General features: G+C 41.3%; 1 protein-coding gene and 1 long non-coding RNA gene across 2 annotated transcripts in view; both read left to right on the plus strand.

The window, feature by feature from the left end:
- Positions 1 to 5,535: 5,535 nt before the first annotated feature.
- LOC127164175 (scavenger receptor cysteine-rich type 1 protein M130) overlaps positions 5,536 to 23,004 on the plus strand; it is a 66,585-nt gene continuing 49,116 nt past the window's right edge. Inside the window, exons 1-5 of the mRNA XM_051107953.1 lie at positions 5,536 to 5,580; positions 5,793 to 5,859; positions 5,992 to 6,018; positions 15,868 to 16,173; positions 16,600 to 16,776. Coding sequence (XP_050963910.1) covers positions 5,811 to 5,859; positions 5,992 to 6,018; positions 15,868 to 16,173; positions 16,600 to 16,776 — 559 coding nt within the window. The 5' untranslated portion in view covers positions 5,536 to 5,580; positions 5,793 to 5,810. The remainder of the gene's footprint in view (positions 5,581 to 5,792; positions 5,860 to 5,991; positions 6,019 to 15,867; positions 16,174 to 16,599; positions 16,777 to 23,004) is intronic.
- LOC127164270 (uncharacterized) overlaps positions 16,835 to 23,004 on the plus strand; it is a 46,071-nt gene continuing 39,901 nt past the window's right edge. Inside the window, exon 1 of the long non-coding RNA XR_007827613.1 lies at positions 16,835 to 16,906. This is a non-coding gene — a long non-coding RNA (uncharacterized LOC127164270). The remainder of the gene's footprint in view (positions 16,907 to 23,004) is intronic.

Consider the following 23,004-nt stretch of genomic DNA (forward strand, 5'->3'; position numbering starts at 1 on the left):
AATATTTGCGTCGTTATTGATTTACACTACCGTTCAAAAGTTTGGGGTCAGTAAGACTTGTAATAGTCTTTAAAGTAGTCTCTTATGCTCATCAAGGCTGCATTTATTTGATTAAAAAAAAAAAAAAAAAAAAAAAAAAACAGTAATATTGCAAAATGTTTTTACAATATAAAATAATGTTTTTTTATTTTAACATACTTTAAAATAGAATTTATTCCTGTGATGAAAAGCTGAATTTTTATCAGCTGTTACTCCTGTCACGCTTTCACAAAACAAACGAACAACGACGAAGTAAAACGTGAAAGTCTTTAATCCAAGGAAGCAGGGTAAACACAGGAACACGGGGTAGCAACATTAAGGTTCGACAAGACATCATGGTGAACACACACAATAAATAGACATGGTGATTACAAGCTCAGGTGCAGGCAATTAGGGATAAACCATAGAACACAGAACAGCAGGGGGGAAATGGATGGGAGAAACCAACTCAAAGTCCAGGGGTGTGACATTACCTCCCCCTCCTGGAGAGGCACGTCCTCGCACAGACAAACAAGAGAACAGAAAATACCAAGTTTTAGGAGGGGGTTTTGGAGGAGGACGGACTCCCGGGAGGAGGACAAAGGATGAATTCCAGAGATGTGACGGAGTAGTCCATGGGGGTGATGACGGAGGGAGGAGCCAAAGAGGAGATAGGAGGGATCCGAAGGAGGAGGAGCCAGGAGAGACCCAGACCGCAGCCAAGATGGAAACCCACGGTGGAGCCGATGGAGGGAGGAGCCATGGTGGAGAACAGGCTGATGACTCCAGGGGGCCGACCGACGGAGGTGGAGCAGGTGGTGGTAGAGCCCGAGGCAGAGACGGAGAGCCGATGATCCAGGGCGACACCAAGGATCCGGAGGGCCAAGGCGGAGCCCAAAGCTCTGGCGACCGAGGCGGAGGCGGAGTTCCGGAGGGCCGCAGCGGAGCCGGAGCGACAGAGGACCGAGGCTGTGCCCGCGGGAGGGAGGAGGTCCACAAAGCCGGAGTGACGGAGCGACGAGGCGCAGCCGGAGGAGTGGAGTCCAGAGGCGAAGGTGGGGCGACGACTGACCAGGGCAGAGCCGAAGGGACGATGGCGCCCGGTGGAGCTGGTGGACCGACGGGCGATGGTGGAGACGAGGGAGCTGAGAGACGGGGTGGAGCCGCAGGTTCGGAGGACCGAGGTGGAGTCCAGGATTCAGAGGCTGAAGGCGGAGATGACGGATCCTCCAGCCATGACGCCGATGGTGGCTGGCAGGCCTGCGGCGAACCCACCGCACAGCTGGTGAGCTGAGGGTGAGCAGAGGGTCTGACAGGTAGCATTGGTGGCATGGCTGAAACCTTATGGTTATTTAACTGAGGAAACTGAGGGAGGGAGGGTGGGTGGGTGGGAAATTAGAGCCGGTGGATAGTTCGGAGATTACAACAGGTCCAGTATTCACATCCTCAGAATTATTATCAGGTAAGTTGTTCTTCGAGCAATGTCCCAAAACCCCATTCCGCTCACCCTCAGCAGTGGTGCAGTGGGTAGTGCTGTCCACAGCACTCTCCTTTTCCACTGCTCCCTCCACCATCGTGGTCATTGTGGCCGGCTCACGCACCTGATCTGACGGCTCGTGCAACTCTGGCTTCGTGGTGATCAGCTGCTCTGTCGCTCCTTTTAGCGATGGCACGCTGGTCGCGGCGGGCTGTAGCTCTCCGTCATCGGTGGGCTCTGGCTGGTACTCCGCGGGTCGGGGTGGTGATTGGCTGGGTTCTGGGTCGTGCTGCGAGACGTCTGCGAGGTGTGGCTGGATGGGGTCGTAATCCTCCTCCGCTTCGTCCAGACAGAGTTCTGAACCCCAAGCACTCAGTAAGATGTTAATATATTGAGTTAGGGTCCAGCATGGTTCACCTTTGGGCATGACGAAGCGGAGGTCATCATCCAGTCCACACCAAAATCCCTCCATAAGGCAGACGTCATCGCAGCTAGCAAGATGGCAAATGCTAATAAACTCCTCCACATAGTCCTCAAGATCCCTGCCATCCTGGAAGATAAAGATGGTCCTTCCTCCCAGAATGGCATCTCTCCTCCTTGGGGGGACGTTGATGGAAGCAAGTTTCATGATGGAGTGAACTGGCGTAAACACGACGGAAACAAAAGACTGAAAAAACACGACAAACAAAACGGGGAACACACGCAAAAAAACTGTATCGGTCGAACCTTTTGTCACGCTTTCACAAAACAAACGAACAACGACGAAGTAAAACGTGAAAGTCTTTAATAATCCAAGGAAGCAGGGTAAACACAGGAACACGGGGTAGCAACATTAAGGTTCAACAAGACATCATGGTGAACACACACAATAAATAGACATGGTGATTACAAGCTCAGGTGCAGGCAATTAGGGATAAACCATAGAACACAGAACAGCGGGGGGGGAAATGGATGGGAGAAACCAACTCAAAGTCCAGGGGTGTGACAACTCCAGTCTTAAGTGTCACATGATCCTTCAGAAATCATTCTAATATGCAGATTTATTATTAGAATGATCAATGTTGGATAATATCAACAGTTGTGCTGCCAAATATTTTTTGGAACCTGTAATTTTTTTTTTTTTCAGGATTCTTTCATGAATAACAAGTTTAAAAAGTACAGTGTTTATTCAAAATATAAATATTTTATAACAATGTAAATTATTTATTATTAACTTTTAATTAAACTTTTAATTATTAACTTAATACATCCTTGGTGAATAAAAGTATTAATTTCTTAAAAAAAAAAAAAAAAAAAGAAACAATAAAAATGTACTGACCCCAAACTTCTGAACGGAAGTGTATCTCATCCACCCGCAAATAATCAGAATGCAATTTTTTTATTACCCGACCACCCGACCTGCGGATTATCCACAGCGCCCGCGGATATAACCGCCATCTGCGCATCACTACAACATATGGTGAAATTTTACCTTTTTTAGGTTACCATATGGTACCATATGAAACCCTTTCCAAAACTGTTTTTATTTTGTCCATAGCTTAAACGTAACAAAAGTTCTGATAGCTATGATTTTCAGGAATGGAATTTTGAGAAAAACGGGTTTAAAGTGAGTCAGGTTTTACTTTCACTTAACGGGTTTAACGAGAGCTGTATACTGCATTATTACACAAACAGACTAGCAGTCTGTATTTATCATGGGCATAGTCCCCGAACTTTTGATCACCCCTTGTATGTTTAGATAGCACAAATAGTGTACACTAGTGTAGCGCAACTGTTTGTAATACAATTATGAGCTTCATTGCTGCAGGATCCTGGCTACCCTCCACTCTAGAGATGATGGCATTGTCCTCCCCAAGTACGCGCTGCACCACCTCATAAAGGCCGCTCAGTGGTTTTCCTGGGGGGCCTCCGCCTGAGTTTGAATAAAAGTTATAATACAGACTACAAGTAAATCAAGTAGAGCTAATGTCAAAGAGCATAGGCAAGCAAATAGGAAAGAAAATGAGTATACCTGTGCGCAAAATGTTTTTTTGAATTTTTTTACACTTTAGTCAATTCTTAGCAGTGTTTTTGAGAGTAATTCTTAGAAGCTTGATAAATACACAGGTAAATAAATACCTATTCACTTACCTGTTTTTCTCCTTGTGATCTCCTCCTGTTCTGTGATGGTATCTATTTGTTAATGACACATTATGCAAGTTCTAACTAGCCCAGGCACACATAGCCTTAAGCCTGATTCAGAAGGTAATTGTTTCACCATTCTTGAATCAAGATAAATTTACTTGGGAACTAAAATTGAGAGTACTTGAGAGTAAAGAAGTAAAATGACTTGACTGCATATTGTAATTGCAGTAGGGTAATTTGCAGCATTAGCTAAGTGTGTCTCCGATCCACAGTAATAGCATGACTTCCTCTGTAATTTTGCCAGGATTAAGCATGTTCATATATTCTTCAGTAGCCTGCTGGTAAATGGACAGAGCCCAACACTGGCCAATCACAGCACACAGCATAACACGTGAATTCTGTTGACATCCAAATACAGTATTCATTGTTAACTAAGCATTAACTTCTCATGACTTCATCATATGTGTGGCCTCTCCATTAAAGTAGTCACTTGGTCCTTTGAAATACTGAAAAGCAGTGTGTTATTACTGATGGCATAATTGTGAAATGACATAAATGTGAACACTGAATATGAAAGTTTAAGCTTTTGCACACAGTGTAGACAAAACACAAAAGGACTTTGATCTTATTCTCAAACAGCATAACCCAGTTGAATCAACAGCAACGCCTGGGAGGAGCTGAGAAGGAATTCAGTACATATACCATGAACTTGCAACGTGATTCAAGTAGTCTTACCTGCATGAAATAATGCTATTTTTATGCATAAATTCATAACGATTCATGTACCATAAGCGTAGATTTACCTGAAGTGGATAGTGAAGACCTTTTCTTTCTTTTTCTTTCTTTCTTTCTTTCGTTTTCTTTCTTTCTTTCTTTCTTTCTTTCTTTTTTTTTTTTTTTTTGAACAAAGAACTCAAATCACAAATCCAATGACGCTGGTAGTGATGATTCTCTCTGACCAATCAGTGATCTGCAGTGTTAACACATCACATTTTAGCATTGGTACAGCTCACTTGGAACCTCAACTGAGGTGATACTATTTGAGTGAGCAGTACCATGCAGTGCAAAAGTGCCTGAAAGTGACCCATGCCATGCAGTGCAGTGGAAAAACGCCATTAATCTGTGTGATTAAAAATGACAGCGTCTTTAGGCCATTATCAGAATACAATTAACTACCTCAGTGACTTCTTACCACAGCCTGGGTCAGCCAATGCCTCCCCTGCCTAAGCCACCTGATGGTTTACAAAGGAAGGACGAGCAAAAGTCCTTCTCCACAGCTTCTCCGAGTTGGAATGAGGAATATGAGAATCAGATCATACAATGACAATAAGTGTTTAAGTGAAAATGAGTTTCTTTATGATTATGATTTTCTTAATTCCATCTTCATTTACGTCTATTCAAGAATAAAGTGAAAACATTTTGGCCTAAATGGCAGCAATACAACAAAACACTGAATGAATGACACCATCCACTAAACTGGCCTCCTGACTAAGCCTGGTTTCTCCCAGGGTTTTTTCTACAGAGCTGCTTTATAACTGAATTGAACTCATTTCATATTTGGTGATGTTTAAACAGTTATTGAATAAAACTGAATCAACACTGGACTGACCTCAGCTGAACAATGGCAGCATTTTCTTTTTAGAGCTGCTTTACAACAGAATTCCTCTCTGACTGCATCACTGAATCATTATTTTCCTGTTTATCCCTGTAAAGCTGGTTTGAAACTATCTTTATTGTATAACATGCTGTGTAAATAAAGGTGACTAAAGGCGACACTGATTAAGTGACAAACACAATAGGTGTGGAATGGAAAAACTGGTTTTAAAGTACTTCTGATTGATATGTTTAGTTTCAGTCATGGTCTGCCCACATTTATAAATAAAGGCACAGATCTGATTCTGACACTTGCAGTTCAGCATCACTGTATTTGGGTAGTTTGTTCTGCTCTGCATTTATCTCTGGTAAACAAACGTTTTTGTGTTTCACCTGCTTTTAATGGATTTTTTTTTAAATAGATGTAAAAATGCTTGTTCCAAAGATTGTATTTGCACTTTTTGCATAAATGTGTGTGTACATTAATGTTTTAATTTTTTTTATAATATTTATTCTATAATATATTTACTTCTTAATTTATATTTTTTATTAAAATCTGTATGTGTGTGTATGCGTGCAGGAGGTGCAGTTTCTCATAATGAGGTTTCTAATCTCATTGTGTGTGTCTCTACTGTTGCTGAATAATGGTGAGGGATTTACTGCTCTAGCAATACAGAAGTCTGACTGATAATCTGACGTTAGAATGACATATTTAAATAAGTAAACTAACTATGGTTTCCAATTATTAAAACATAATGCATATATTCTGTATCTAACAGGTGAAATGATCAATGGACAGACAACAGGTAATTTTTCCACTCTATCATTAATTATAATCTATTATGTTCCTCCCGTGTTTGGAACTCCACACCTCTAGCAATTCCTAAAAACTTCTTAATCTTGTTGCTCCCAGTTTGTGTTTAGTCTATTTAAATTTCAGCATTACCACCAAATTTGTTTCAAAGGAATGATCACTTTCTAAAAGAATGTTAATGGTTCAGTACAAGTTAAGTTCAGTTAACAGCATTTGTGGTATTAATCAAATTAGATTTTTTTTTTTTCCATTTTCATCAACATTGAAAAGTAATCATATATGTTACATATGTATGATATATATCATTATGTAATTTTATTTTAGATGTTTCCAATTTCATGGTGTTTTTTTTTTTTTTTTTTTTTTTTTTTTACAATCATGCTGCATTTAAGAGGTCAGTCTCACCAATGACATGAACATATTATAGTCAGTCAAATGCTATGAGCTTTAATTATACTTTTGTACTGAGGCCCTGAATTTTATTCCAGCGTGAGGTATAGCTTTACTTTATGCATGGCATCTTTGTGGTCAACTTTCTTAGTACGTAGCAGGCAAACACTTCTAAGAATAAAAAATCTTTTGGCAACAAATCATCCTGCCTTTAGCAACTGCTCACTTGGTGACAAAGCATACAAGGAGTTACTTGTGGTGGTGACTCATGTGGTGGCCAGGTTTCAGACTACTTTAGGCCACTGGAGCAAGAAATCCCCAGACACTCCAAGCTATACAAATGAATTCTGTCAGGTGGCCAAGGGGAGGGACCCCAACATCAGTCTCTGCCCTTTTTCGCTGGTCTTCATGATGAGTTATTTTGCTCATGGAGTAAGCCTTACTCTTCTCGCGTCTTTGCACCCATGGTGGTCAAATAAATCAATAGCGGTGTAAGAAAATATTGATACATGTGTGTATTGCGATATTTTGTTTGACAATACTGTATCGATTCTCAAAAATGGAATATCATACGCGGTGAGCAGCAGAACCGCGTCCCGCGAAAGGGCCTTCGTGCCGGGCGCGGTGGGGTAGCCACGCAGCTGCCAGCCGCCTTCTTTCGTGGTGGGGCTGTTTTATGTAGTTGAGGTGGTGCTCACGTCGTGGTCTCAGCGATTCCACACGGAGCATAATTACAAACTGAAAAACTTGCGAAATCCAAAACTTGCGAAATTCTCAGAACCAGAACAAAAAGGTTCTCAGAATGTCCAATATCTGTATTCAACAGATAAAACTTTTGTTTTCTTTAGGAATCCTGCAAGCACTTTATTTTTTATTGATATTAGATGTAATTCTTAAGTTATCAAAATGATCTGACATGGTTACAATTATAAATTTGAATTGTAAAGCAGGGTCTAAAAATATATATGGTGTGTTTATAAAAGCTTACATTTTATACATTTAATAACTAAAGAATCTTGCAAGCACTTTATTTTCCCCCTTTACTCGTACTGCGCAAAAAGTGATTCAATAACATTGAATGGTTTGCATATGGTTGTGTTCTTAATTACAGCTTTGCTAAAATTATGTCCTATTAATAAAATAAGAAATATCCCAATATATCGCCTTGTTTACAGTATCGCAATGTATTGCAACATATCATATCGCAACCCCTGTATCGTGATACGTGTCGTATCGCCAGATTCTTGGCAATACACAGCCCTATAAATCAGTGTTGTGGGAACAAAGGCGCAAGGGTATTCGATGATGCCTCAGGCTGAAAACATCCTTGTGGGCTATCTCTCCCCCAAGTATAGGTCTCTGCAGCAAAGTAATGGGAGTTACCAGATTGGGGCGTTTTTAGACCATGTTACCTGATTGGCTGACGTCATAGTGACGGTAGGTTTAGAGGTGGGGTTAGGTCAGGGGGATCATTTTGATCGCATGATTTAGAAACACCCAGTGGTTTGAAAATGCCCAGAAATTCAGAAATGCCCACTTTTGCTCTGCAGAGACGTCAGTCTCCTCTCCCCTGGCAGCGCATCATTGCTCATGAAATCAATATATACCTATGTTGCGATTTAGCTCAAAGGGAAATGTATATAAATAATTACAATTAATTATGATTAATTACAATTATTTATATCAGCTGCCAGTAGTAACTGTAGCAGAATTAATTTTCCATCAACTAATCTGTTCGCCCAGCGAACATTAAGTATAATTTTTATATCAACTCTAAGAAATGATATTTTCTTGGCCACAGAAAATAATTTTCTTAAAGTACCATTGCATTAGAGCATGTAGCTCGAATCGGAATCGTAAAGGGACATTAATTTGGAAGGCAGAATCAGAATCAAAACTCGTGTAATTTGTGCACAAGAGTTTTATTATCAAAGGACTGACACATAACTAATCTAAACGAACAAACATGAAATCAGTCATACATGGAGGATGGGTCAGTGAGAAGCAGTTAGAGAGAGACAAGAGTATTAAGCTATGAAAAGAGTCAGTTAACCACCTGAGTGAAACCATCAGTGCTGTCTACAGCTTATACTAAACCTCTGTTTTGTTTAGTTAAATGTACGATACTTGCGTTGCCTTGGTCGTTGAACAAGTGTCCGAATGCAGTCTCGGGTGAAAGTCTTGATGGTTGGAGCAGTGGTGGTTTTGGAATCGTGATCACGTTCTTCTGGGTCTGAAGAGTGATGAGCTTCAAAGATGTTCTGACTCGATGGTGACTGGGAGTTTCTTCCCATGTGAAAAGTGAAGAAGAACCAAGAGCTGAGAGCTGTGATCATTAGGGAATGGAAAGACAAGGCCGCAAGGCCTGGCGCAACTTAGAGATGTTCTGAAGAGTTCTAGCTCATCTTCTTAGGTTCTAAAAGAACCACTGACTGACTGAGGGGAGTCATGAAGATGAATTCCAGGGTTAAGTGGAAATGTCTGGCTCTTTGTGGTCGAGAGCCACAGCTCTATAGGTTGGGGCCTGTCGGGCCCGCCGGGCATGCCCTGTGCCGGCTCAGGCTCCCCGTGGGTTCCTCCACACGGGCAGCAATTGGAAGATGTTGCAGATGAAGAAGAGAGTGAAGAGAGAGAGAGGCGATCAATCGTTTGATGCCTTTAAGCTCTCTGGAGGCTGCGCCTCCCAGGAGGTCCACGAACCAATGGTAACTCTGACCTTTGGAGGTCAGAGTTACCAGGCAGCAGTCAGGCTCGTGCTGCCCTGCACTCCATGGTGGTTCTTAGGGGTTGGAATCTTCAGGCACTTCACGATCCGATCCGATTCTGATGATGGAAGTCACGATCCGATTCCAAAATGATTCTTGATCTACATTTTTTCCCCAATTAATTCTTCTGCTTACAACCTTACATCTGAACCAAAATAACAGTTTCTTTGATTTTTGTTCATAGTTGGAATCTCTGTATGTCAGTACTGCCATCTTAAAAGTAGGGTTGCGAATCTTCACTGGTTTACAATTCAATTCAGTTACAATTTTCATTATCAACTCAACAGTTTTAAAATAGAGGAGGCACACCAATTGTATTGGTCTGGGAATCCCTGCCAATTATTATTATTATTATTATTATTATTATTATTATTATTATTAGCTTAACCACTTTAAAATGGCTTTTTGGTTGCTTTTGTAGCCGGCTTGGCACTCACGACTCGACTACCCCTCTCCTGGGTCCTACTCACCCCTGCTTCAAGCAGGTCTCGAACCCCGGTCTCTGGCATGGGAGACGGGTGCACTAACAAGGAGGCTAAAGACTGCAGCCACACTAGCCTAAATCGCTAATGCACCTCTTAAGATCAGGGGAGTGAGGTTTACCTGCACAGAACCTATCCGCTGGCCTCCGTTACACCTTTTATCAGAAAACAAACAAAACGACACACATAGAGCCAAATATAATATAATTTCACTTACCTGGCCTATCACTTGAGCAAACATACATGCCTTCTTAAAAGTCTGTGTTAAAGGAGTGCTACATGTTGTGCCATTTAAGCTGACAGCTGTAGCCTCAGTCCAGCTTCCCTTTATTTTTAATGTGTATATATACCGTTTTAAATGACAGCTCAGTAAATCTGTTGGCGATCAAATATTCAATATTGCTACGCAGCATAAGTACTTGGTACATTTTCTGTGCAGCGGGAGATGTTCAAACTAATATCACGTAATTTACGTCTCTATAATGTCTCTTTCTCAACACTCCTCAGCACTGAAAGTGAACACTCAATGATTAGCTATTGTTTTTTTTTACCAAGGGAGGCACGAGAACTCAGCTCTCCCCCTGCCTCACACTCCCCTTCTCTATCACTTATCAGTTGTAATTACATCAGCAGATTCGGCACATTCGTGATAGAAAAACTGCGCTTTCCAACTTAAGTAGCATGTTATGGTATTACAGCTGTAAAATTACAAACAAAAAATACACATTCTGAGACATTAACTTAAATGAATTGTGGACTTTATTAACATTAAATCGTCCTCCTCCCATTTTCACCTCAAAATCTTGAGGAAGCTGTGCCTCCCCTGCCTCCCCTGAGGAGCTCTGGAGCACTGCAACTAAATATCATTATGCGTCACATTCTCAGTTTTTGATATTACTGCACATGGCTACATTTTAATATAAATTTTATATCAAATTTATTTTGTGCAAAATTTTTATTTTGCACAAAACTTTATTTTTTATTATATAAGCAGGCTACTTTTTAAAACAAGGTTTTTCGTGTGCGGGCGCAAAACATGAGCAGAGTGAGCGGTCACCGCCGCCTCGAGAGGATCGTGAGCAGGCGCCAGGTCCTCCTGGACCACAGGACTTGGGACCGCCGGACAGACAACAGCTGCTCGCACTGACGATAGAGGTGGGTCTGCTAAACTGGAGGCCAGCCTCCAAAGCCTAGGGCCCACTTTAATGGCTTCATATGACACACTCATGGTACCTGGGAACACTGACACGGTATCCATGATGGCTGAAGCCTTAGGCGTCGGACTTGTGATAACTGGAGACTCTGGAGTTGCGGCCATCATGCAGAGAGGCTTTGGACTGGCTGCCATCCTGTGGAGGAACTCTGAGCTGGTGGCCATCGCATGAAGAGGTTCCCCATGAGAAAGTCCCTCTCTTTGCAGTTCTGACTGCCTCCCACTGCGGACGAGGTACTCCACAAACCCCTCAAAAGACAAGTGCTCAGAGCTGAACATCCTCCAGTGATTAATGTGCTCATCAAGGGCATAGTTAGATAAGTCTTCGAGCTGGAGCATGCGTTGATAGAGAGGGCTGTAGACATTAGAGGCCGGTGGATGGTGCAAGCCCTTCCTCTGCTGAGTCCTCATATTTGGCTGTTCGTTCCGTCACAGGTCAGTTGGGGAGATAAGGTAAGGACTCAAATGCAGGAAAAGAAGGCTTTTTAATTAATGTAAAAATAAAACAAAACTATAACAAAAACAATCCCCCGAGGGGAAAAACAGGCAGGCAGGTCAGAACAGAGCACAGCACAGGTCAATCCAACTTCCAACACAACAAATACATGAATAACGAACAGCCATATGTGGGGAAAAAAACCAAGCTCAGAATCAATTCTGAAATATTCAGAAATGATTCAGAATCATTGAAGAGAGAATCGCGATGCATTGGAGAATCTTTTTTTTTCTGCCACTCCTAGTGGTTCTGCCAGGCTGACCTGCTGAAGGATTTGGGCACATGTACATGTTCTGGTGATCTCAGGATCTATATTGCTGTCATTTCACTTTACCAAGCTCTGATTGATGGAGTTTCCTCTGGTCGCTTGCTTCTTTGGTGCTAATCTGTTGAGGCCTCCTGCCAGAGTGAAGTCCCTTCGTGGGACTAAGTGCTTGAGGGTCTAGTTGGGACCCTTTTTGAACCACTAGAGTTAGTGCATGTCAAACGTAAGTTTAGTGCTTGTCAAGACTCTAAAGTTGTTTTTTCTCATGACTATTATGGCTTTCATCAACATCCTGCTTAGAATTTGCCCCTGGAGTGGTCAAAGCTATTTTGCACCCTCACCCTGATTAAGTTTCATTGTTAACCATTTATCCGGTCATTCCTGAATCCTTCTGCGTTCTGCTGTTCGCCAGATTAGGAAAGACTTCACTTACTGTGCCAGTCTGTGCCCTTCAGATTTATGTCCACCACAATAGCCAGTGGTAAATCAGAGCTGCTTTTCATATGCTATGGGGGCTGCAACTGGGGGCGCCTGCCCCCAAGCAAAAGATATCACATTGGGTGAGGGATGCTACTGCCCTAGCCTATGAGGCATGCAGTCAAGCTTCACCTCTAGGAGTTAGGACCCATTCTACTGGAGGGGTACATCCTCAATGGCTTTGGCAAGGGGTTCCCCCTTGCAACAAGTATGTAATTAGGCAGTTTCCACACACACACGTTCATAGGGTTTTATGGTTCTTGGATGTCCTGGATGTCCATGCTACTCTGGGCTCACATGTCCTTGAGTCAACATTCCAAGGTCATGTCTGAGACTTTGCCACACTACACAACTTTCTAGTGTGGTGGCACTGGTGTTGTCATTCACATTAGTGTTTTGTGACACAACACTGAGTGTAGATTTTGATAGGGAATATCTCAGGTTATTTGACTGTAACCCTGTTCCCTGAAAAAGCTGGGATGAGATGCTGTTCCTCATTGCCACACGGTGGTCATTGTCTCATGTCTAGTGGTGGCACTAGGGCTTGGGCCTGTTATCACTGTTTGTAGCTATATTTACGGGCCAAGCCCTAGTTCTTTTCTTTAGGATTAGTCTTATAAGGGCTTGACAAGTCGACAAGCACTTACTGCTGCTTTTGGATTCTGCCACCCCTCCATCTCTGGAATGTGATTGGCTGCTTGTATCTGAGGTAGACATGGTGGTCCCCGCCCTAGTATGGAACTTATTTTCATATAGTAGAGTACAAAGTTTGCTAAATGCTCCTGTTTAACACTGTAAAACTGCTTTGACACAATCTGTATTGTATAAAGTGCCAAGTCAATAAAAGTAACTTGACTTGACTTATACAACTAAGCCAAGTAAGTGCAATATAATACAATTTAAAATAGTAAAACTTTACAGTATAATGTACACAAATATGTGCAGTGTGCTGAATGTTTGTCCAGTCATTCCTGTTACTCTGGTTAATCCTGTGATTATGGCACCAATCCTGTTGCTGCCATTAATTTAATAAAAAGTGTAAAAAGGATATTTGATAAAGCCTTCTAGGCTTTTCCATCGTAACAATAGATATATTTTATTTTTGACAAAGCTCTTTTTCAATTATCTCTCTTGAAAAAAAATTGACTTGAGAATAAGGCCTGAAGTTAGCAAGAGCAATTTAAGGAAAATATAATTATATTTTCACAATGATTTTTTTCCCTCTCAAACTTAGTCTGTGGTTTAAAACACCCCTGCCTTTTTCCTCAGATGTAATCTATCTAGGTGGTTAAATAAAAAAAAATATTTGGATATTATATCTAAAAATTACCTCAAGTTAACACCAGCAAGTTTGTTAGCTAGACAGTTAGCATCAGCTAACAATATTTACTTATTTTCAGTATGGTTATAAGAACATTCATTTCTGTCTACTCGGCTAGTTGATCTAAACAATATAAAAACAAATGTCATGCAGGGCTAAATGCATAGCATTTTAATAAAACTGCTAACGTTACAGGAGGGGGGAATTGAACATGCATTAGTTATTTTATTTAATCTGTTATTTAATTTTTTTGTTTTTTTGACCTGAAACATAGAGACACTGATGTTGATGTGTCTGAATTCAAGCATTTCAGGGGGGCTTAAACAGATCACCCTTTACAGCAAATTTAGTTCACCTGGCCTAATGGTTAGGGAGTCTGGCTTATAACCAAAAGGTTGTGGGTTCAAGTCCCAGGTCCGGAAGGTATTGAAGGTAGGGGGAGTGAATAACCAGGACTCTCTCTACCATCAATACCAAGACTCAGGTAAGTCCCTTGAGCAAGGCACAGAACCCCCAACTGCTCCCCAGGCGCTGCAGCGATAGCAATATGGCTGCCCACTGCTCTGGGTGTGTGTGCATGTTTCTTCACTCTACTGTGTGTGTGCACTTGGATGGGTTAAATGCAGAGCACAAATTCCAAATATGGGTCACCATACTTGGTCACACATCATTTTCACATCACGTCTTTCCTTTCCTTCCTTTTCCTAAAAAGTAAGTATCTTACGTTTTGGAAAGTAGTGAAAGTTACTCCAATAAATTCTAGTAAAGTGCAGATACTTGTAAAATGTTATTAAGTACAACTACTTTGTTACTGTCCATCACTGCATGATTTACAATAGCCACATCAATGTGATAAGCCCACAAAACAAAACATATGTGTCCAACATGTAATAATTCATATCAAGCTGAATATGCAAAGGACTTCCTGTTTCCCATTTTTTATATTTCTTTATCACATCATCATGGCAACACTGTTTAAGATATCAAAAATATCATTGCAATTTAAACTTGAAGTGTTACTGGACTTCTAGGGTCATGAATTTGTTCTGCGGGTAGAGGGATGATTAAAAGTTTGTGTTTTGTATGGAAAACTTTTTTTTTTTTTTGCCAGCCTCCACACTTAAAATTACCAAAAGGTAAATTAAAAACAATGTGCACTACCAACACATTGTTTTTAGGTAATTTTAAGTGTTAAAAGTTTTGTTGTATTCTCTCTACTCCCTAACAAAAACAAAGTTCATAGAATTTCACAACATAAAAAGGCAGGACACCCTTATGCTCTGTTTAACAGTGTGAGCTTTATGAGCTTACATTTTAACATGATAATTAGCTTCAGTCGAGTTTGATTGTCGGGCAGAGGAGGAAACCAGGACCTCTCACCCCATTCACAGTCACTTATAAAAATACAGTCAATGCACGAAGAAATGGAAAGAGAAAGAAACAGAGCAAAACAATACAGCAAAGCAAGTACAAGGAATGAACATAACACTGGCTAAACAGTGTTTCATGTTCCATATAACATGATCTGCTTGAAAGAACCAATGTATCCTTAGGGTTTTTTTTTTTCCAAAGGCACAGCGAATTATTTCTAATTATATACCACTAATGTCTGTATTACGGGGTTTAAGCTCACCATTGGCATGCACATAGTACTGTTGAGTAGATTTGTGATCATAGGAAAAGTCAGTCAAAGGCTATGAGTACATTTTGCTTAATTTGTAACTTTGTAACTTTTGTCCAGTTGGTGGCACTGACTAAATGAATTGGCCTGGTCTCAGTGTCAGACACTAAACTTTTACTGTGGGAAAGACCATGCAAATGAAGATATCCATTCTTGAACTGTAATAGACTTCAGTTCTCTCTCTTTTTCTGTTATAGGCCAGTCACAAACTAGTGCAACACCACGGACAGATAAATATACACCTTCAAATTAGAACCAGATCTGCTTTTCTTGCAACTTGTAAAATAGCCTAAAACATTTGTTTGAACTAAACAAACTTTAAGCAGTGCAATCAGTCGGACATGCCAACATTACCATCAAAACACATCAACACAATGTGTTCATTTTTTCAGTAGCAGCAGCATAAGCACAGCAAAATTTTCCCATTATATACCACTTATGTCTCAATAACGGTGTCAAGCTCACCAATGGCACGCGTGTAGTACTGTCAAGTAAATTTATTTGGTCTAAATACCTCAATGGTGATCTTAGGAAAAGTCAGTCAAAGGCTATGAGTACATTTAGCTTCATTTGTAACTTTTTAACTTTTGTTCAGTTGGTGGTGTAGAGAATAATAATAATAATAATAATAATAATAATAATAATAAAAAAAAAAATCACTTTCTTGTTTACTGTCCATTTCAATATCACTTTCACTGTGGAAAAGACCATGCTAAACGAAGAAATCTATGCTTGACCTTGTGATTAATAGCTGTCAGGCTGGTGAATGGATCCAACCTCTGTTCCGGAAGAGTGGAGGTTTTCCACAATGGAACCTGGGGAACAGTGTGTGATGACCTGTGGGACTCTGCAGATGCGGCAGTGGTGTGCAGAGAACTGGGCTGTGGGAGTGTCATAGAGGCAAAGAGTAGTGCTTATTTTGGACAAGGTTCTGGACAAATATGGTTGGATGATGTCCAGTGCCGTGGGAATGAATCTACACTGAAAAACTGTTCATCACTTGGATGGGGATCACATAACTGTGGGCACCATGAAGATGCTGGAGTCATCTGCCAAAGTGAGTCAAACACATTTATACAACCGATGTATAGCTGTGGTGTCATACAGTATGTTTTTTCATTAGCATAGAACAGTGTTTCATGTTCTATATAACATGATGTACTTGAAAGAATTAATGTATCCTTAGGTTTTTTTTATGTTTCCAAAGGCACAGCAAAGTTTTCCAAATATATACCACTTATGCCTCCACTACAGAGTCAAGCTCACAAATGGCATGCACGTAGTACTGTTGAGTAGATTTATTTGGTCATAGCACCCCTGGTGGTGATCTTTGGAAAGGTCGATCAAAGGCTATGAGTGCATTTAGCTTAATTTGTAACTTTTTAACTTTTGCCCCATTGTTATCTCATCAAAACTACAAACAAACAAGCAAAACACACGTCATGACCTGTTCTTCTATCTTTATATTGTTTGTAATTGATAGCTGTCAGGTTGGTGAATGGACCCAACCTCTGTTCTGGAAGGGTGGAGGTTCTCCACAATGGAGTCTGGGGAACAGTGTGTGATGATCTGTGGGATTCTGCAGACGCGGCAGTGGTGTGTAGAGAAGTGGGCTGTGGGAATGTCATAGAAGCAAAGAATAGTGCTTATTTTGGACAAGGTTCTGGACAAATATGGTTGGATGATGTCCAGTGCCAGTACCTTTATGAAAGCACTGAAAAACTGTTCATCACTTGGATGGGGATCACATAACTGTGGGCACCAAGAAGATGCTGGAGTCATCTGCCAAGGTGCGTCAAACACATTTCTACAACTGATGTAGAGCTGTGGTGTTGTACAGTATATTTCTCATATGCAATGCAACATTGTTTCATATTCTATATAACGTGATCTTCTTGAAAGAACCAATGTATCATTAGCATTTTTTTGTTTGTTTGTTTGTTTTTTTAATGTTTCCAATGGCACAGCAAAGTTTTCCAATTATATACCACTTATGCCTCAATTATGGGGACAAGCTTTACGGGGACAAGCTCACCAATGTCATGCACATAGTAGTGTCAAGTGGATTTATTTGGTCATAGCACCCCCGGTAGTGATCTTAGGAAAAGTCAATCAAAGACTGTATGCCATTTCACAAACGGAAGTCTGTCTCCTCAGGAGGTTGCATTTGTAGGCTGCATTTGTCATAGAGAAGATCTTTTTTATAATATCAACGGTTATAAATTTGACCATTGTTCTTAGTGAAGTGTAAACTGTTGTAATATGCTTAAGACTCATGAATGTAATGCACAGTTAACTGAAATAAACCAGGCTTGATGACATATGCAGCCTGCAAATGCGACCTCCGGAGGATGCAGCCTTGTGTTTGAGAAACGGCCTATTAATACATTTAGCTTCATTTGTAACTTTGTAACTTTTGCCCAGTTGGTGGCATTGGTTAAATGAATTGGCCTGGTCTCAGTGTCAGACACTGAATTCTGTACCAGTATGCAAAGGTACAGCCTCACTTCTGGCTTAGCATTGTTGCAGTCAACTTTGTTAGCATGTTAAAGGCAAATTGTGTAGAGAATAAAAAATCAGTTTCTTGTTTACTGTCCATTTGAATATCACTTTCACTGTGGGATAGAACATACAAATGCATACATCCTTTCTTGAACTGTAATAGACTTCAGTCATCTCTCTTTTTCTGTGATAGGCCAGGCACAAACTACTGCAGCACCATGGACAGGTAAATATACACCTTTGAATTAGAACCAGATCTGCTTTTCTCACAACCTGTAAAACAGCCTAAAACATTTGTTTGAACTGAACAAACTTGAAGCACTGCAATCAATCTGACAATTGGACATCATCATCAAAACATAACAATGTTGTGTATTTGTGTGTTTGTTTTTTTTAGCAGCAGCAGCAACACTGAACACGACTGCCTCACAGCCAGGAGTCAGAGGTAATGATGCTGGGGAGGATGAAACTCCACTATTATTACCACTTTGTTCATCAAAACTACAAACAAACAAGCCAAAAAAAAAAAAAAAAAAAAAAAAAAAATGACCTGTTCTTCTATCTTTATACTGTTTGTGATTAATAGCTGTCAGGTTGGTGAATGGACCCAACCTCTGTTCTGGAAGAGTGGAGGTTCTTCACAATGGAATCTGGGGAACAGTGTGTGATGATCTGTGGGATTCAACAGATGCGGCAGTGGTGTGTAGAGAACTGGGCTGTGGGAGTGTCATAGAGGCAAAGAGTAGTGCTTATTTTGGACAAGGTTCTGGACAAATATGGTTGGATGATGTCCAGTGCCGTGGGAATGAATCTACACTGAAAAACTGTTCATCAAGAGCATGGGGATCACATAACTGTGGGCACCAAAAAGATGCTGGAGTCATCTGTCGAGGTATGTCAGACACTTTTATGCAGTCGATGTATAGCTGTGCTGTTGTACAGTATATTTTCTCATTAGCAGTGCAACAGTGTTTCATGTTCTAGATAACATGACCTGCCTGAAAGGACCAATGTAGGAGCAATGCACCCTTTTTTTTAAGTTTCCAAAGGCAAAACAAAGTTTTCCATTTATATACCAGTTATGCCTCAATTACGCGGTCAAGCTCACCAGTGGCGTGCACGTAGTACTGTTGAGTAGATCTGTTTAGTCATAGCAACCCCAGAGGCGATCTTAGGAAAAGTCGATCAAAGGCTAAGAGCACATTTTGCTTTAACCTCTGCCCAGTTGGCGGCATGGGTTGAATGAATTGGCCTGGTCTCTGTGTCAAGCACTGGATTTTGTTCCAGTGTTTGCAAAGCACAGCTGTCACTTGATGCTTGGACCATTGCTCTGTTCTTAGCAGAGTAACCATTTCTTGTTCACTTGTGGGAAATACCAACAAATGTGAAATCCATTCTGGAACTGTAATAGACTCCAGTGGTCTCTCTTTTCTCTGTAATAGGCCAGGCTGTGGGTGCAGCATACGGACAAGTAATTATAGTGCTTTGAATTGGACAAGATATGTTCTGGACAAATATGGTTGCATGATGTCCATTTGTTTGACCTGAACCAACACTGAAAAACTGTTCATCACTTGGATGGGGATCAATACCTGTGGGCATAACAAGTGTTGTGTATCTGTGTCTTTATCAAGGTGAGTCAAACACATTTCCGAACACGACTACCTCTGTGCCTGCAGTATCAGGTATTGGTGCAATAGGGGTTGAAACTCAACTGTTGTTACTACTTTGTTAACAAACAAAAAAGCTCAATGACCTGCTCTTCTGTCTTCACGTTGTCTGTGATTAATAGCTGTCAGGCTGGTGAAGCAAAGTTTTCCATTTATATAAGAGTGGAGGTTGTTCCGTGGTGTGTAGGTTTTCCACAATGGAACCTGGGGAACAGTGTGATGACCTGTGGGATGCTGCAGACGTGGGAATGAATTGTCACTGAAGAACTGTTCCTCAAGAGCATGGGGATCTTACAACTGTGGGCAAAAAGACTGCTGGAGTCATTTCGGACAGGGTACTGACACAAATATGGTTCCATGACGTCCAGTGCCGTTGTAATGAATTTTCTCACTGAAAAACTGTACCTCAAGAGCATGGGGATCACACAACTAACAGGGCACCAAAAAGGTTTGGATTCATCTTCGAGGTATGAACTTTTAAACTTTTGTAATGTATAGCTTATGCTGTTGCCTCAGTTATATTTTCTCACCAGCAGTGCAACAGTGTACTGTTGAGTTCTTTGTAACATGCACCTGCCTGAAATTTTAGGAAATGTAGGAAAATTTATGAGTTTATATATGCTTCATTTGTAACTTTGTAACTTTTGCCCAGTTGGTGGCATGGGTTAAATGAATTGGCCTGGTCTCTTAGTCAGAGCACTGAATTTTGTTCCAATATGCAAAGGTCACAGCCTAACTTTATGCTTTGCATTAACCTCTGCCAACTTTCTTAGCATGTTAAAGGCAAATTGTTTAGAGAATCTTTGTCAGGCACTTGTTTACTGTCCATTTGAAAGGCACAGTCTCACTTGAAATGCAAATGCATCAGTGCTTTTAAATTAGCAGGTTAACCATTTCTTGTTCACTGTGGGAAATACCATTCAAGTGCAGAAATCCATTCTGGAACTGTAATTTGACTTCAGTCGATCTCTTTTTCCATGACCTGTAAAACAGCCTAAAACATTTGCAGCACTACGGACAAGTGATTATACACCTTTAAATTGACATGTCAGTACCTTTATCAAAGCATAACAGTGTTGTGTATCAGTGTCTTTATTTTTTTTTTCTGCAGCAACAGCGACACTGAACACGACTACCTCACAGCCTGGAGTCGGAGGTACTGGTGCTAAGGAGCTTGAAACTCCACTATTGTTACTGCTTTGTTAACAAGCGAAAAAAAAAAAAAAAAAAAAAAAAAAAGCCCAATGACCCGTTCTTCTATCTTTGTATCATTTGTGATTAATAGCTGTCAGGTTGGCGAATGGATCCAACCTCTGTTCCGGAAGAGTGGAGGTTTTCCACAATGGAACCTGGGGAACAGTGTGTGATGACCTGTGGGATTCTACAGACGCTGCCGTGGTGTGTAGAGAGCTGGGCTGTGGGAGCGTTGTAGAGGCAAAGACTGCTGCGTATTTTGGACAGGGTACTGGACAAATATGGTTGGATGACGTCCAATGCCGTGGGAATGAATCCACACTGAAGAACTGTTCCTCAAGAGCATGGGGATCACACAACTGTGGGCACCAAAAAGATGCTGGAGTCATCTGTCGAGGTATGTCAGACACATTTATGCAGTCCATGTACAGCTGTGCCGTTGTACGGTGTATTTTCTTATTGGTAGCGCAACAGTGTTTCACGTTCTAAACAACGCAATTTAGGGCCGATGCGTTATTCAAGGTTTTTTTTTTTTTTTTTTTTTTTATTTTAAGTCTCCGAAGGCAAAACAAACGCTTCCGTTTATATACGGTTCATGCCTCAGTTATGGGGTCAAGCTCACCAATGGCATGCACGTTGTACTGTTGAGTAAATTTGTTTGGTCATAGCACCCCCGGTGATGATTTTAGGAAGTCGATCAAAGGCTATGAGTGCATATTGCTTCATTCATACCTTTGGAACTTTGTCCCAGCTGTTGGCGTGGGCTAAAAGAATTGGCCTGGTCTCTGTGTCAGTCACTGAATTTTGTTCCAATGCGCAAAGGTACAGCCTGACTTTATGCTTGGCATCGTTTCGGTCAACTTTCTCAGGATGTTCAAGGCAAATAGTTTAGAGAATAAGAAAGGGACTTCTTGTTTACCGTCCATGTGAACTGTATTTATTTTGCTGTCTCCTCATAAATTCAAAGAAACAAGCCAAAAATCGAATCGCCTTTTCTTCTGTCTTTGTTTTGTTTTGTTTGTGATTAATAGCTGTCAGGTTGGTGGATGGGTCCAACCTCTGTTCTGGAAGAGTGGAGGTTCTCCACGATGGAATCTGGGGAACAGTGTGCGATGACATGTGGGACTCTGCAGATGCGGCAGTGGTGTGTAGAGAACTGGGCTGTGGGAGTGTTGTAGAGGCAAAGAGTAGTGCTTATTTCGGACAAGGTTCTGGACAAATATGGGTGGATGATGTCCAGTGCCAGGGGAATGAATCTACACTGAAAAACTGTTCATCGAGAGCATGGGGATCACATGACTGTGGGCACCATGAAGACGCTGGAGTCATTTGCCAAGGTAAGTCAAACACATTCATACAGCTGGTGTATAGCTGTGCTGTTGTACACTATATTTTAGTGATGCAACAGTGTTTCATGTTCTAAATAACATGATCTACTTGAAAGGACCAGTGTAGGAGCAATGCACCCTTTGTTTTAAGTTGCCACAGGCAAAACAAAGTTTTCCATTTATATACAGTTTATGCCTCAATTACGGGGTCAAGCTCACCAATGGTGTGCACGTAGCACTGTTGAGCAGATCTGTTTGGTCCTAGCACCCCCAGGGCGATCTTAGGAAAAGTCAACCAAAGGCTATGAGCACATTTAGCTTTGCTTCAACCTTAGCCCAGTTGGTGGCATGGGTTGAATGAATTGGCCTGGTCTCTGTTGTCAGGCACTGGTTTTTGTTCCAGTGTGCAAAGGCACAGCCTCACTTGATGCTTGGCATCAGTGCTTTTAAATTAGCATGTTAACCATTTCTTGTTCACTGTGGGAAATACCATTCAAATAAAGAAATCCATTCTGGAACTGTAATAGACTCCAGTCGTCTCTCTTTTCTCTGTAATAGGCCAGGCACAAACTAGTGCAGCTCCACGGACAAGTAATTATGCACCTTTGAATTAGAACCAGATATGCTGTCCTCACAACCTGTAGCAGCCTAAAACATTTGTTTGACCTGAACCAACGTGAAGCACTGCAGTCAATCTGACGTGTCAATACCTTTATCAAAACATAACAGTGTTGTGTATCTGTGTCTTTATCTTTTTTCGGCAGTAACAGCGACACCGAACACGACTACCTCACAGCCTGCAGTCGGAGGTACTGGTGCTTAGGGGGTTGAAACTCAACTGTTGTTACTACTTTGTTAACAAACAAAAAAGCTCAATGACCTGCTCTTCTGTCTTCACGTTGTCTGTGATTAATAGCTGTCAGGCTGGTGAATGGATCTGACCTCTGTTCCGGAAGAGTGGAGGTTTTCCACAATGGAACCTGGGGAACAGTGTGTGATGACCTGTGGGATGCTGCAGACGCGGCAGTGGTGTGTAGAGGACTGGGCTGTGGGAGCTTTGTAGAGGCAAAGACTGCTGCGTATTTCGGACAGGGTACTGGACAAATATGGTTGGATGACGTCCAGTGCCGTGGGAATGAAACCACACTGAAAAACTGTACCTCAAGAGCATGGGGATCACACAACTGTGGGCAC

Source organism: Labeo rohita, chromosome 4, assembly GCF_022985175.1.
Source record: "Labeo rohita strain BAU-BD-2019 chromosome 4, IGBB_LRoh.1.0, whole genome shotgun sequence".
Classification (NCBI taxonomy): Eukaryota; Metazoa; Chordata; class Actinopteri; order Cypriniformes; family Cyprinidae; genus Labeo; species Labeo rohita.